This window comes from Magallana gigas, chromosome 2 (assembly GCF_963853765.1).
Source record: "Magallana gigas chromosome 2, xbMagGiga1.1, whole genome shotgun sequence".
Taxonomy (NCBI): Eukaryota; Metazoa; Mollusca; class Bivalvia; order Ostreida; family Ostreidae; genus Magallana; species Magallana gigas.
In genome coordinates this window covers 47,747,273-47,764,474 of record NC_088854.1, presented here as the reverse complement: position 1 = coordinate 47,764,474, position 17,202 = coordinate 47,747,273, and the positions used below count along the sequence as shown (strand labels likewise).

Here is a 17,202-nt window from a genome sequence, read left to right as displayed (position 1 = left end):
TCCTTATCAGTTTCAGCAGCTGTAGATTTCGACCAATCGATAAACGGGTCGTGTAGATTTCAGTCTGGCTGTTTCTATAGAGCTGTGAATTAACTGTAGGTTTCTGTAAGAAATAGAGGGAATAATACTTTGTAGATGTAAATATTTATTCGTACATGTAATTAATGTCCTTGCATTGTAAGTAGTCGTGTACACAAAGCATTCATAATGTGTAAATTTCTATACTCAATATGTATATTTATTTAAAACACCCATACATGAATGTCAAAATACAATAGTGTATCACATGATTGAAAACCAGTAATTGAATCAGAAATACAACTTAATTAAGGCAATGACTTTTGCAAAAATTTACCAAGAATGATTAATATATCTAATTCTTTTCAGTTTAAAATCCAAATATTTTTTTTTTCTTGCGAACTAATAAAATGTTTTAATTAAATGAAACTAAATCAAATATCTAAAATAACTTCAATTTCACTGTTAGTTTCTTGATTTTCACTTCAGTTTTTTACTTACTACAAAAGGGGGGGGGGGGTAAATCCATGATATTTTAATTTTCGATATGTAAATAAAGTGAGGGTGACCCCCTATACCCCACCCGACGCTACGTGCCTGGTAATAATCGCGTTGCAAAGTGCATTCGTACGGAAGCGTATTAGTGCCACTTTGTATTTTTTTTTCTTTAAAATTCCAACTTCAAAGTTGTTTCCAACTTTAAAAATGATTTTTCCAAATTTAATCTTGGAATTTCCAACTTTAATCTTGGAATTTCCAACTTTAAAGTTGGAATTTCCAACTTTAAAGTTGATTTTTCCAACTTTAAAGTTGATTTCTCCAACTTTAACTTGAAATTTCCAACTTTAAAGTTGAAATTTCCAACTTTAATCTTGGAATTTCCAACTTTAATCTTGGAATTTCTAACTTTAAAGTTGGAAAAATCAACTTTAAAGTTGATTTTTGTTATATTTATATATATAGATAGATAGATATATACTATGATTTTTTGTTCAGTGTGAATTAGGCTTTACTCATAAAAAGAATGGGGGAGCTCATTTGCTTTCAACAGAACTCAATATAATAATACAACAACTCGAACTCACTGGAATTAAAAGAACATGTCATAATTATAATTTCAATTCTATTTTTTGAATTCCATGAAAACAATAACTACCGGTATGTCATAATCAATATATATATATATATATATACATGTATAGATATATATATATATATATATATATATATATATATATATATATATATATATATATATATATATATATATATATATATATATATGTGTGTGTGTATAAAAGGTTGCTTGATTGTATCATATACATATAAAATAAATTTAAAAAATCCTCAATAAATACAAGAATTAAAAGGATTAAGCATAATGAAGCATAGTATTGAAAAACATTAGGGAAAGTTATTATATGTAAACAATAATCTATTCTGCAATTTTCAACAAAGAATTTTCAGTTAACACATATATACAGTAGTATGTGCATGATAATCTTGAACAATTAATAAATATGTTGAATTGAATCCCAAGAATAAAATTGGAAATTCCAAGATTAAAGTTGGAAATTCCAACTTTAAAGTTGGAAATTCCAAGATTAAAGTTGGAAATTTCAAGATTAAAGTTGGAAATTCCAACTTTTGAGTTGGAAATTCCAAGATTAAAGTTGGAAATTCTAACTTTAAAGTTGGAAAAATCAACTTTAAAGTTGGAAATTCCAAGATTTAAGTTGGATTTCCAAGATTAAAGTTGGAAATTCCAACTTTAAAGTTGGAAAAATCAACTTTAAAGTTGGAAATTCCAACTTTTAAGTTGGAATTTTAAAAAATAACAAGAATAATATTCCTGGGTCCCCCGCCGGTCAAGCAGTATACTAGTATCGAGTCTATCGACCAAGGCTGATTGAGGAACTTGACCAAGGTATTCGTGGTATAAACATTTGGTATAAATTTAATGAAAATCCGTCAAAATTTGTAGGCATGAGAGCGCTTACAAAAAAGTGTGACGGACGGACGCACGGACCCACGGACCCACGTACACACGGACGGACGCCCGGCATTTCTATGTCCCCGCTCCGCGTTGCGGCGGGGGAAAAAATATAGAGAGAGTGGCACTAATACGCTTCCGTACATTCGACTACGACTGACTCCTTCCAATAATGGGGGAAATAATTATTTGAACCACTCGATCCCGACAGAGAAAATCATCACCCTCTACAGAAATACAAGTTACGAACCATTACATTCGCTCCCACCCAAGATTAAAGTTGGATATTCCAACTTTTCAGTTGGAAATTCCAAGATTAAAGTTGAAAATTCCAACTTTAAAGTTGGAAATTCCAAGATTAAAGTTGGATTTCCAAGATTAAAGTTGGAAATTCCAACTTTAAAGTTGGAAAAATCAACTTTAAAGTTGGAAAAATCAACTTTAAAGTTGGAAATTCCAACTTTAAAGGTGGAAATTCCAACTTTTAAGTTTGAATTTTAAAAAATAACAAGAATAGTATTCCTGGGTCCCCCGCCGGTCAAGCAGTATACTAGTATCGAGTCTATCGACCAAGGCTGATTTAGGAACTTGACCAAGGTATTAGTGGTATAAACATTTGGTATAAATTTAATGAAAATCCGTCAAAATTTGAAGGCATGAGAGCGCTTACAAGGTCAATTTTTGGATAAAAAGGAGTCATTATTGTGGTCAAAGTCCCATAACTCCAACAAAAAGTATCGATCAATGCTGATTTTCGAACTTGACCAAGGTAATAGTGGTATAAACATTTGGTATAAATTTAATGAAAATCCGTCAAAATTTGTAGGCATGAGAGCGCTTACAAAAAGTGTGACGGACGGACGCACGGACACACGGACACACGGTCGGACGCCCGGCATTTCTATGTCCCCGCTCCGCGTTGCGGCGGGGGAAAAAATATAGAGAGAGTGGCACTAATACGCTTCCGTACATTCGACTACGACTGACTCCTTCCAATAATGGGGGAAATAATTATTTGAACCACTCGATCCCGACAGAGAAAATCATCACCCTCTACAGAAGTACAAGTTACGAACCATTACATTCGCTCCCACCCTGGCTATATTAGGAAACGTTTACGCCGGCATGTTGTCAATAGATCTTATTTAAAGTGCGTTTTTATAGTAAAAACACGGCAATCTTTGGAAATATTATCTAATTATTAATTTTTGTTGTCACTGAGGCGTAATTAAAGCGTAAGAAGATAATTCAATTCAATTTATTTTCACTCAAACCGTCAACATGACGGTACATGAGGTACACATATATATATATATATAAATATTTACAAATGTATGTATAGAGTCAGAGGTACATGTACAGTACAAATTAGAGAGAAAAAAAAATATGAGAAAAAAGTACAAATGTTCAAGGAGGACAGACTGATTCAAAAATTTCATTTATAAATAAACAGAGTTTTTTGAGTTTTTTAAGTTTTAAAGTAGACAATAACTCACAAAATTTAAAAGTGTTTGGTCTTACACAAAATCTAGGTTCCAAGTATTTTTGTCTAATACATGAAAGAGCATTACATTCTAATATAAAGTGCATTTCATCGGCTATTTGATTTTTATTACATAATGTGCAACATCTTTCATTAAGAGGAATGCCTAACCATCTACCAGTTTCTACAGGAAGTCGGTGATTCGACGTACGGAATTTAACAAGAATTTTTCGAAGTTTTGATGGCAGAATACTCAAATATTTTTCATATCCAAAAATAAATTTGAAAGTTCTATATATATGACCTTTTGAAGAATTTGCAATATCAGCCGACCATTTCTGCACAAACTGGTCTTTAAGCCTTTGCTTGACAGCATTTGTAATCCAATTAACATTTACAGTACATTGTTCATTCCAAATGTTTGAAAAACCACACTTATTGAAAAGAGAATGTATACAATCAATCCATGGGTTTTTAGAAAAGTCATTATTATATTGATTCAATAAGTATTTGTAAAGTATATGAACAATTTTATTTTCTGGCCCGGTGAACAATTTTGCCCAGTATGAAACCATTCTAGTATATATATTAACAGATAACGGAAACCTTCCGGTTTCTCCATAAACCATGTATGATGGGGTACAGCTTTTTAAATTCAGTATATGTTTCAAAAATTTCAAATGAATACGTTCTATAGTTTCTATATTTTCAAAGCCCCATACTTCACATCCGTATAATAATACCGGCATTACTACTTTATCGAAAAGGTCTAACTGACACTCGACAGGTAAATTAAATTGCCTTATTTTCCTAATGACCCCATACATAGCCTTCTGTGCCTGTTCACAGAGATGTGTTTTTGCTTTTATGAAAGACCCTGAACGTGAAAAAACAATTCCAAGGTATTTAAACTCTTTCACATTTTCAATTATTTCATTTCTAAAGTAAAATTCCCTTTTTATCATTGGACCTTTAGAAAATACCAATATTTTTGTCTTATTTATATTAACCGTTAACTTCCATTGCTCACAGTATAAATGAAACTCGTTCAGAGCATTTTGTAAATCATCAGGCGTTTCAGCAAGAATTACAGTGTCGTCAGCATAAAAAAGAATACATAGTTTAAAATACATAAACAGTTCATCCTCTAAAGGTTTGGTAACACTCTGTAACCCAATTATATTTTTATCAATCATGAACTTTTCTAAGTCATTAATATATAACGAAAATAAAAATGGCGACAAATTTTCACCTTGGCGTACTCCAACATTACAGCTGAAAAATTCGGAAGATAAGCCATTCATACTAATTTTTGACTTAACTTCCATGTACATGTTTTTGATATAATTAAAACATTTCCCATTTATTCCATTTTTGATTAACTTACTCCAAAGACCATTTCTCCAGACAGTGTCGAATGCCTGTTTAAAATCAACAAAAGCACAAAAAAGTTTTTTCTTCATGGACATAAGAGTATGGGATAAAAACTGTAGTGTTATTATATGGTCTAGAGTTGAATAGTTTTTTCTAAAACCTGCCTGGCTTTCGCTGATAACGTCAATCTCTGATGCATATATCTCTAATCTATTGCTTAATATACAAGTAAAAAGTTTTCCTAGGCAACTTAATAATGTAATCGGTCTATAGTTCTCAGGATGTGTTGGGTCGCCTTTGTTTTTATATATGGGTTTCACAATACCTACAAGCCATTCATCAGGAATAAAACCATTGTCAAAAATAATATTAAACAACTTGTTATATAAAGGTAGAAATAAAGAAACTGTTGCCGAAATGTGTTCATTAAAGCTGCTTGGTCCGATTTTTTTGTAATTACAGTATCAAATTTTTTTTCATACAAATCATTTATCTTAGAAAGTTATGGACTTTCTCCTATTTACACCAGCAGAATCAGTCTCCTTTCAAAGTTAGAAATATTCAAAGTAAATAAAAATAATTTCTCTTTGGGCAAACGAAAAAACAAACCAATATGCATCACGGGAATGTTTAGAAAAGGAAACCGCTTGGTTTCGTCCCCTGAATGATTGGGGTTATTCAACCCGCATGCTATGCATCGATTGTAAAGAAGGCAGACTTTAGAAATATTAGCGAACAAAACGTACATATGCTTATTTTTAATTTGTCTGATCATTTCGACCTTTATTTTTAAAAGCGATGTCAAATTCGTAATATAATACAACCATACCCGTCTCGTCGTCAGGGGTGAAATTTAACATGAGGCGAAATAACGCGGTACCTTTTAATGACGTTTGTTTTGTTAGCAAATTTTGTACGTATTTTTCTTCGTTGAAATTTGGCATAATTGACGAGTAAAACTACTGCAATGTCTATTATTGTACATATACTAAGCATAGCCATCGTTTAAAAACGTACATAAAATTTGATAAAAAATTGGACCAAGCAGCTTTAAGCACCTCATCATACCCAGCGGCTTTATTATTTTTGAGTTTCTTTACGGCTTCTAATATTTCTTCATCTCCTATGGTACTGTTAAGAATAGCATCAGACATTTCGATTTCAGCATTCGATAAAAAATCACTATATTCTATATTGGGTTCATCGTCATTTTCACAATCATTAATACCTCTTAAGTAATCAAACATATTATTAATATCAACAGCACACTTATTCGATGATTTTGATGTATTTAAGATTTTCCAATATTCCTTGGAGTTTGTAGAGCGCAAGTTCTTAAGTTTTCTAGTTAAATCCGTTTTGTAACCTTTGATGCATTTATCTATTGTGTGCTTGTATTTTTTACTCATTTCTTTAAGGTTGTCTTTGTTTTCAGATGACTGACATTTTTTATGAATACGTTTAGCCAAATGAAAGTTCTTCCTTGCTGCTCTACATTCTCCATTGAACCATGGTTTCTTGTTCATTGTATTTGTATTATCCGACGAAAAGTTTTTATTATATTTTAAGCCAAATGTTATTCTAGCTGCTCCGGAAAAAACGTCACATAATTCTCTGGTAATATTGGTAATATGGCTTCGGCTAATGTTCTCGCCAAGCATTGACAAATCGTGTAATTTGTTATCAATAGATATTACAGCTGATCTATCGATATTGTTACAAAAGTCGTCCGCTTTACCTGGACACCATAATTTTACACTTGGGTGATTTTCACCTATACAACTGTAGGTTGGTTCCTTATTACAATATGAAAAAGAAAACGATATAGGATTGTGTACATCTGAATAAAAATTGCAAAAATCAGTGACATCAAAGTTCTGTAAAATTCTAAATACATTTGTAGTAGCTAGAACATAGTCCACAGTACTACTGTTTTTACAAGTTGTCCCGCCTATATTTTTATCGCTGCCAAATCGGCTATTAACAATGTAGACTTCATTATTTTTACAAAATTCAATTAACTTATATCCATAATTATTCACAATGGTATCTTGAACAATTCTCTTAAGCGGTATATTATAGCTTTCAAAGACCAATGCCCGTTCAACAATATCGGGTTGAAAAATATCTGTACATCCATTTAGATGCGCTAGAAAATCATCAGAAATAAAGAAATCATTCAAATGACCAACTCTGGCATTAAAGTCGCCCATAAGACAAAAACATTTAGATTCATTTGTAATATTAATTAACTCTTGTTCTATTTCTATAAAACAGTCGGGTGATGCATATCTACTACCTTCAGGCGGTATGTAAACAACGCCGCATAATAAGTCGTCAGTGGAGTTTAGTAACATTTTGTCTAATTTAAACCAAAACACATATTTACAGTCTGTGTTAATTATTTTTATATACTTAACAATGTTATCCCTGACCGCCAACATGATTCCACCAGAGCGGGTATTTGTAAGTTTACGTCTGTTTTTCATGAATGTTACATATCCTGGTATTTGAATATTATCACAGTCGTCGGTTTTGGTTTCAGTGAAACCTACCACATCATAATTCGTAATAAAGTCTGTGAATTCTTGATAATTTAACTTATTTTTTACACCACATACGTTTAAGGAAAGAAACTTAAGATCACTCGTCGCAGTCCGTTCTCCCGCGGGTCCCTATTTACCAGAAGGAGTTGATCCTTGGCGTTGTCTTTTGTTTGGCTGTCGGTCACTTCGGGGTGTCTGTTGACTCGCATGGCTTGGTCCAGTCTGTCGCGTAGATGCAGTTTGACGGGCGGATTCCATAGGTGGAGTGTAAATCTCTCCCTCAATGTACAGGACATCGCGGACCAGCTTTGCGCGTTTTTTCTCTTTCTTGGCCTGACGCATGACAGGGTAGAGTTTTTTTCTCCTCTCTTCAATTTCCGGGGGATATTGTTCATTCACCCAGACATTTGATCCTTTCAGCTTCTGTGCCGCATGTGTTCGGATGAACTCCCTATCCTTGTAATATGTAAATTTGGCCACAATATTTCGTGGGTGTTCATTAAATTCGTTCCATCTGCCCATTCTGTGAACACGTTCAAAAGAGATTTCGTACTCGAGCTTGTATTTTTTCTGGAGAAAATCCTGTAGCAGGGCCTCGGTGTCTTCCCCTCTTTGTTCCGGGATTCCTGAGAACACGAGGTTATCCCTCATGGACCGCGCCTTGAGATCCGTCACTGAGTTTTGTAGCTTTTCATTAGCGTCTTCCATTCTTATCATTTTATCAGCCATAATATTTTCGGAAAGTTGTTGTTCTTGTCTGTATTGTTCTAAGCTTTTCCTGTTGTTGTTTATTACGGTTCTATTTGCTTCTGCCGTTTCCTTAACTGAATCGAACACTTCTCCTAAGGAGCTCACATTGGTTTCTAGGTTTTTGAATTCGGATTTCACACTTTTTACATCATTATCTAGCTTCTTTGCGCGGGATTCCATTGCGTCAATAGAGCCCCGAATTTCTCTTAAAGACAAAATTTCTCCCTCAATTGTGTTCAAACGATTTTCTAGATTATCGTTTTTTAATTCAATGCTCGTAAGTTTTGTGTTCATTTGGAGTAGGAGGGTATGAATAGATTCCAAAGTCACATCACCCTGAATATTTACTGTTGGCTGACCATATATGATTGAGTGACTTTCCTCAAGAAGTTTTGACGTTTTCATTTCAGACATTGTTCAGTTATAGTAATTCACTTTAATGATAGTTTGTAATAAATTGCATTTGTACAATCATAAGTTTCAGGACACAGGTTTCGAGACCACGGATCGCTGACCACTACACTATTCAATACGGCACAAACAAGACGTGGGGTGAGTTGATCTCACGGACACACACACAAATAGATATATGTACTTGTGTAGAAAGTTTTTGATAGCATATGTAGTTCTTACAACCTAAATAAATTCAATAGTTTCAACAGAGTTGGGTCCTCCTTCACAAGACATATGCATATGCAGAGTTACAGTTCTCTTATAGATGTTTAAGACTTGTTTTTTTTAAGTTTTCACCGGAGCCCAAAACAACAACGACTTACCGGCTCGATGACCTCTGACCCTCATTAAATCATCTTATTTTTACTGCTGGTGTAATTACACAGTCTGAGTTTGAGTGAAATATCAATTAAAACCCGGATATTTCACACTTTACTCCTCTGTACGGGTGTGGGGAGACACAGAGTTTTATTCATTTTTGTTTCGGGTGATAAAATTCCCTAGTTAAGCCCCCCCCCCTCCTTTCACTATTTTCCATCCGGTACTTTCATACTGACCCAAGAAAGACAACTTAAATGGTGCATGTATTTTGGAAATTTTACCGAAGCATTTTTACTGCTCATTTTCAAATAAATGTGTAAAATTAAACCACGAACAGGCATCTGACGTTAACAAGTATTTTTTCAATATCAAAATTGTTCCCTGTATTTAAATAATAACAACTAAGATTTTTGAAATATATTAGAAATCAGATGCATGTCAGACAATTGCTTAATAGAAAATAATCAGAGAATAGAATTTCAAAATCACCAAATTTGTTGTTATGTTTTGTAATGGTATATAATTTTACTGCCTTTCCCCCTTGAAAAAATGTCAAGCAAAGACAAACACTTCTTTGACCACACAAAAAAATCCGCACTCACGTTCAATATTTTTATTCAATTTGACATACAAATAATTTTTTGATGCACAATTTCGAGAAAATTTCGAATTGCCGTTGTTCCTCAAAACTCCAATGAGCAAATTAATGCAAACTTTTCTACAATTAATATATTAACCTTATTGAATCGATAATTTGAGCTTCCGCGTATTTTACGTCAAAACGCAATCATAGGCATTTTTAAAAATAAAAAGGGAGGGGGGGGGGGGGGAGTAAAATTGCTGAAGTTAAGTGTTTATATGAAAAAGGTTCATTCGCGTTATAACTCGAAGTTATACATTATTTGCATCATTACTGAAGTCAAGGCTCTATTTCTATTATATATCCGTAAAAAGCATATAATTTCTAAATTGATTAGTATACTCATCAAATTAAATGTTGCCTGTCCTGTATTTTCAGTGACAATGCTCGTAACGGTGATAAAAAAAATACTCCCTAAAAAATAACAAAATACAGTGCTTCTTTAGAAGTATTGGGGGTTCAAGAAAATCAATTTGCAAACTTAGTTAACAGTCATATAGTTTACAAAAATTCAAGCTTGTACATAAGTAAAAAAGTACAAATATTGCAACAAATAAATTAGTTTAATTAATGATAGAACATAAATTAAGATAACAAAGTTAGTGTCAAGCTTTTGCGGGCACGCCCCCTATCCATGCTTTGTTCTTCCTCCGGATGTTGGTCAATACCTCTCGCTCCAGGTCAGCCTTATAGTTTACCCACTTCCGGTATATGTGCACTTGATTCTTAATGTAGTCATGGGAAGGGTAATTTTGTACCTAAAACTCAAAATGATTGCCTTTTTAATCCCATTACACACAAATAACTTCAAATTTTAGTATTGTATATAATATTCAACCTGCTTTGAACTAGGAAAAAAATATCGTTTTATTCTATGAGAACTGTAGATACGAATTTACTAGTTATTTTTGTGCTGTAATGTTCTTTAAGTACAGTAATATTTAACAGATCAATATTATTTAAGTTCAGTAGAATTTTTTTTATCTGCCGATTTTTCTCTACAGAATGCAAAGGGTCACGATTCTCTGGTGCGAGCTTCTTTTCTTACCATGGTTTTATACACATCTACAAAAATTTCTATTATCTTTCATTAAAAAACCCAATATCAAACATTTATGCGATCTTTCATCTATAAAACAAACACTCCCTGTATAGGAAAGCGTTAGTGTTAGACCGCGGAGTCCCGCGGTGGATTTGTCCCGCGGTGGACACCCACCAGGTCAGTGACAATCCGGAGTACTTTGACGTTGGCCTCCTTCAGGAAAAGACGCTTGGAGATGAGGATACATTCCGCTCCCTCGCTAACCAGACTCAGCTGTGTGGACGGAGTAGAGATCAAAGATTCCAAGCCCTGACACATGGAGAAAGATCACTTAAAATACTGATAAACAATTAGACAGTGTAAGTCTGAGAGAATTTCTGTTGTATGGTTATCAATAATACATTGTACGTGTTCCAATTTTAGAGGACTAACTATAAACGAGGCTCGATGGTCTTCGTTACTCTTTAGCATACCTCTACCCCCTCCCGACGATTTGATTAATTTTTAAAGATTTTTGTATAAATACAAAATATATAATATGTTATGTGGAACTAATTTATAATTTAGCATTATGTCCACTATTTCTGCGCCAATATGTAATAGGCGTTAGAATATAAATTAATCACGTTTGAAGATATTCGTCGGTACACTGATTGTTGTGTGACCACCCAACCTCCTTAAACATGTTTAAAAAGGTTAAAATACAGTGTATTATGCCAAGTGGTGAACCAATGGTTGACGCATTTTACAGTAAAACCCTTGCCATTTGATATTTATACATACAAAAACTTGTCCCGTTTTTAAATCCGAGATTTGGGCGTACGCTGTGATGAGGGGGTCATCATCTCTCTGGTGCTCTTCATATTCCTGTAATAAGAATCAAAGATTTTTGTTTCAGTACACATATTTTCTAACTACTTCTTAATCACCCGTTCCTCTATGTAGAGCATACCTCTTCATAGCCTAGTACCTCCTCTATCAGCCGGGGTTTGGAAGACTTGCTTCTCCGATTAGATCTCTCTTGCTTTCTATGGGGATCTGTTAAGAAAGGCGAGGGCTAAATTTCACATGGTTTGAATTCATGAATACACGTACTTCTGATTTTATTCCAGTTTTACCCATTTTTGAAGGAGAATATCAACATTAAACTAAAATGAGAAACATCTTACCCGCTGAATGTCGCCGCTGTGTAACCGGTATGTCATCAGATTTGGCAGCATTCTCGGTGATCTGTAACTGAGCACGCTTTGGGTAAAGTCTCATTTAATTTGGATACGATAAGTTCCCTTTACACAGACTTTGTGATACTGACCTTAGATGAGACACTGTTGACCAGTTTGTCCCTGTCTATGGTACCCGTCAGTAACCCGATCCTAAACGTGTCTTTGGAGTTGGCTTTATGGTCGGTTCCTGCAAAAGGATTCTAAATTAATACAACTCCATACATTTCTTTTCATTCCTGTGAATTTTTCCAAGTAAAAAAAGGGTCAATAAAAAAATCTTAAGATTTTCCCCTTTCTTTTATTCTAATTGTACTTTTTTTTATAAGGTGTGTGTATTTTGTAAATCACCCAGATGACTTGCATGGGACAGACTAAAGTAATTATTAGCTCAGATCTGAAATTCTTTAAAACCGTGTTACTTACGGGGACACGGGTCCATTGCACGAATCTTCTTCATGGTTGTATACAGCGGGAACGCCTCCTCGATTTCCGGATGAAACATCTTTCGTATCCGGTCCGGCCGAGTCTCGGATCGTCTCCCTTGAAAGTCGCTGACAATTTTGCACTTTCCCTGAAATTTAGTTAACTTATAATTCAGATCTACTCCGAGCACATTAATTGAATATTTTATGCAAAATCAATGTTTTACAGATTTCAACATACCGCTTTTACAACAATTATGTATTTGCTTTCTCGACTGTCTTTAACGATGACATCATCAGGTCTGAAATAATTAAACGCAATAGACGAATGGCTACATAAACAATATAAAAGCAATTCAAATCCGGTCTGTTTTGTTTTAAAGTAAAAATAGTTGACAAAACTAGACACTTGTTGCAAAAGCAACAAAAAGGTCTTCCGTTTTGATAAACATGAATCAATTTAACTGTAAGACATTGCTTCTCTCACACATAGAAAAAAAAGTGGATATGATAATTATTGTGGATATATCCAGACGTTACTTACATGTAAAACAACGAGAATGAAAAAGAAATCAATTTTTGAAGTACTTTCTGTGAAGACCGGAAGTAACGCCGAACTAAACAAAAATGTTCACCATTTGTACAATCATAAGTCAATCTTTCCTCAAGGTTTGGTTGTTAACGTCTCTGCCAAATCTTAAATCTTTGAAACAATATTTTTGTCTCGGGACCGGAAACGGACGAACGGAAGTAATTAATAAAAACAAAAGCTGGTATTTCTCGTACATTTGCTTAGCGTACATCACTGTTTATCAGGCTAGATAAAACACCCAAGAAAGTCAGTTAAACTTGTTAAAAACATGATTTGTTTGAAACCTTCTGGTAAGAACCAGAAGTGACAGTTGACATAATTAAACCCGTTAAACACATCCCCAATCAAATTTCTATCAGTCATGAAAGCTTCGTGTTTCAATCACTTCCAGTGACAAAAATCTCGCAGACATCAAATTTGTAAAAAGGAAATCTACATAGAGATATTTGAGATATCTCACCGGAAGTAAAATTTATTTGCTAATTTAACATTATATAAATTACATATGTAAGATTGTACACTGATATTTTCATTTTATGTAAAATGAATAAAATATGAAAAAAACAAATTTTTGAAGTGCTTCCGGTGACGACCGGAAGTCACGCCGAACAAAACAAAATAGTGCAAAGACATGTACATACATAGCTCTATCATCCCACAAAGTTTGATTGTTCAAGTCGTCACCGTTTTTGAGATCTCTAGGAATCAATGTTTCTTGTCTCGGGACAGGAAACGGACAGACAGAAGTGTTAGATGAAAATAAAAGTTGGTATTTCTTAAACATTACACAACAGGACTTTATTGTCTATCAATTTGTCTTACATTGTCAAACAAAAACAGTTTAACTCTTTAGCAACTTGAATTGTTTGAACTCTTCCGGGGTAGACCGGAAGTGACGGTTGGCAAAATGAGAGCGGTTGAACACATCTTCTAACAAATGTCTATCATCCATGTAAGTTTCGTGTCATGATCACTATTACAGTTTCTGGGATCTCGCGGTTCAAACATTTGTTTTAAAAAAGGCTACCTGAGATAATTGAGATATCTCACCGGAAGTAAAATTTTTAAGTTTAGTTAAATTCGGAAAGATGATATATGAAAACATTTATACTTTAATTATAATACTCTGTGAAATATATCAAATGCATAATAGCATAATTTTTGAAGAGCTTCCGGTGACGACCGGAAGTTATTACGAACAAAACAAAATAGTTTAAACACATCTACAACTATAGGTCTATCATCCCTCAAAGTTTGGATGTTCAAGTCTTTATCGTTTCTGAGATCTCATTGTCCATAGCTTTTTGTCGCGGGACAGGAAACGGACGATAGGAAGTGAATTTTGACAAAATGAAAAAAACGCCTAGAGATGTGATCATTCTCTATCAGTCCTGAAATTTTCAAGAAAATCTATCCAGCCATCTCTGAGAAATCTTGTGGACAAAAAAGGGGAAAAAAATAATAATAACTAGACTCTTGTTGCAAAAGCAACAAAAAGGTCTTCCGTTTTGATATACATGTATCAATTTAACTGTAAGACATTGCTTCTCTAACAGAGAAAAAAGTGGATATGATAATTATTGTGAATGATATATACGGACGTTACTAACATGTAAAACAACGAGAATGAAAAAGAAATCAATTTCTGAAGTACTTTCTGTGACGACCGGAAGTAACGCCGAACTAAACAGAAATGTTAACCATTTGTACAATCATAAGTTGATCTTTCCTCAAAGTTTGGTTGTTCACGTGTCTGCCAAATCTAAGATCTCTTTGGAACAATTATTTTTGTCTCGGGACCGGAAACGGACAAACGGAAGTGGTAATAAAAACAAAAGCTGGTATTTGTCATACATTTGCTCAGCGTACATCACTGTTTGTCAGGCTAGATGACACATCCAAGACAGTTAGTTAAACTTGTTAAAAACATGATTTGTTTGAAGCCTTCCGGTAAGAACCGGAAGTGACATTTGACAAAATTAAACCCGTTAAACACATCCCCAATCAAATTTCTATCAATCATGAAAGTTTCGTGTCTAATTAGCTTACAGTGACAAAAATTTGAGAAATCTAGTTAAACTTTTAAAAAACTTGATTTGTTTGAACTCTTCCTGTGTGGACCGGAAGTGACGGTCGACAAAATAAAAACGGTTAAACACATCTTTTATCAAATAGTATATATAAGTTTTGTGTCTTGATCTATCACAGTTTCTGAGATCTTATTCATACTATGTTTTTAAAAAAGAAGGCTATCTGAGATATATGAGATGTCTCACCGGAAGTAGAACTTTTTTTTACCAGCTGTAGATGACTTTTTGAATTTCTATAGCTAAAATGTTACTTCAATGCTAAATAACCAAAATATTTTTAAAAATATCAAAATTGTGTCTTTTTCCTGTGACGACCGGAAGTCACGCCGGATGAAACAAAATAGTGTTAACACGTGTCCATACACAGGTCTATAATCCTACAAAGTTTGGTTGTTGAAGTCGTTACCGTTTTTGAGATCTCGTCGATATAAGGTTTTTTGTCTCGGGACAGGAAACGGACAAACGGAAGTGCTAAATTAAATTTAATTTTTTTATATCTTGTTACTTTCCTATTTTACATAATTATTCATCGAAGTAGCTAAAACTATCAAATAAAAACAGTTTAACGGATAAAGAGTTTGATTTGTTTGAACTCTTCCGCTGTTGACCGGAAGTGACGGAAGACAAAATGAAACTGTTTAAACACATCTTCAATCAAATGTCTATGATTAGTGAAAGTTTCGTGTCTTGATCACGTACAGTACCTGAGAACTTGCGGGTACAAAATATGTTTTAAAAAAGCTTCCTGAGATAATCGAGATATCTCACCGGAAGTAGAATTTTTTTGTTTATTTAACATTGTATAGATGACATCTGTAAGGATCTATACTCATATCTTTATTCTATGGAAAATAAATTAAATACGTAAAAACAAAAAGTTTTGAAGAGCTTCCGGTGACAACCGGAAGTTACGCCGAACAAAACAAAAATGTTTAAACACATCAACAACTATAGGTCTATCATCCCTCAAAGTTTGGATGTTCAAGTCTTTATCGTTTCCGACATCTCGAGGTGACAAGCTTTTTGTTCCGGGACAGGAAACGGACGAACGGAAGTGAGTTTAGAAAATCGTTTACAAAAAACCTCTAGATGTTTATATTTTCAGTCATTCCTGAAAATTTTAGAATAATTCATCAAGACATCTCTGAGAAATTCATAAGACAAAAAGGGGAAAAAAATAATAATAATAATAAAACTAGACTCTTGTTGCTATAGCAACAAAAAGGTCTTCCGTTCCTCATGTATAAATCTGTACAAAAGATCCATTTCTCTTGTAAACAGAAAATGGATATTATCTATACTAAAAAGGATTTCCCAAGAAATAAACAAACCAAAAAGACAAAACGTCATTTTTGAGTACTTACTGTGACGACCGGAAGTTACGCCGGATCATACAAAACATAGTAAACAATATATCTTCATACATTGCCTTGTATTTCCTCAAATTTTGGATGTTCAAGTTTTTGTTAGTTATAATATCTCGTTGAGAAATGGTTTTTGTCTCGGGACCGGAAAGGAACGAACGGAAGTGATTAAGAAATTGAAAATACGTATTTCAGTACATTTACCTATGATAAGTTATTGTTCGTCACATTGAGTAAAATGCTAAAAAAAATTCTAATTAAAAAAAAAACAACAACCTTTTATTGCTTGAACACTTCGAGTGAAAACCGGAAGTGACGTACGACCAAATGGAACCCGTTAAACACATGTTCATTCAAATGTCCATTTTCCATACAAGTTTTGTGTCTTGATCTCTCAAAGTTTCTGAGATCTAGGGGGTAGTTTGTTTTTTTAAAAGAAGGCTACCTGAGATATTTGAGATGTCTCAACGGAAGTAGAACTTTTTTGGGTTTTTTTACGATCTGTGGATGACTTCCTGTATTTTTATAACTAAAATGTTACTTCCATGCTAAATAACCAACATATTTTTAAAAAATCAGAACTTGGTGTACTTCCTGTGACGATCGGAAGTTACGCCGGATGAAACAAAATAGTGTTAACACGTGTCCATACACAGGTCTATAATCCTACAAAGTTTGGTTGTTGAAGTCGTTACCGTTTTTGAGATCTCGTCGATATAAGGTTTTTTGTCTCAAGACAGGAAACGGACAAACGGAAGTGCTTAATGAAATTTAATTTTTTTATATTTTGTTACTTTCCTATTTTACATTATTATTCATCGAAGTAGCTAAAACTATCAAATAAAAACAGTTTTATGGATAAACAGTTTGATTTGTTTGAACTCTTCCGCT

General features: G+C 33.7%; 2 protein-coding genes across 3 annotated transcripts in view; both read right to left on the bottom strand.

Annotated features, from left to right (window-relative positions):
- Window positions 1–7,543: 7,543 nt before the first annotated feature.
- On the bottom strand, window positions 7,544–8,344 carry LOC136271621 (uncharacterized). The gene has a single exon (XM_066072000.1). The coding sequence runs from the start codon at window positions 8,342–8,344 to the stop codon at window positions 7,544–7,546; it is 801 nt and encodes a 266-aa protein (XP_065928072.1).
- A 1,417-nt stretch (window positions 8,345–9,761) lies between these two features.
- Window positions 9,762–17,202, bottom strand: part of LOC105320954 (cyclic nucleotide-binding domain-containing protein 2) — a 43,940-nt gene continuing 36,499 nt past the window's right edge. The window contains exons 10-17 of one of the 2 annotated variants that reach the window (XM_020064384.3): window positions 12,507–12,567; window positions 12,267–12,414; window positions 11,933–12,030; window positions 11,790–11,850; window positions 11,573–11,658; window positions 11,404–11,487; window positions 10,795–10,929; window positions 9,762–10,336 (exon numbers count right to left, since the gene is read on the bottom strand). In XM_020064384.3, the coding sequence (XP_019919943.3) occupies window positions 10,184–10,336; window positions 10,795–10,929; window positions 11,404–11,487; window positions 11,573–11,658; window positions 11,790–11,850; window positions 11,933–12,030; window positions 12,267–12,414; window positions 12,507–12,567 (826 nt within the window). In that variant the 3' untranslated portion in view covers window positions 9,762–10,183. Of the gene's footprint in view, window positions 10,337–10,794; window positions 10,930–11,403; window positions 11,488–11,572; window positions 11,659–11,789; window positions 11,857–11,932; window positions 12,031–12,266; window positions 12,415–12,506; window positions 12,568–17,202 lie in introns of both variants that reach the window. The other variant, XM_011419099.4, reaches the window with a different exon arrangement.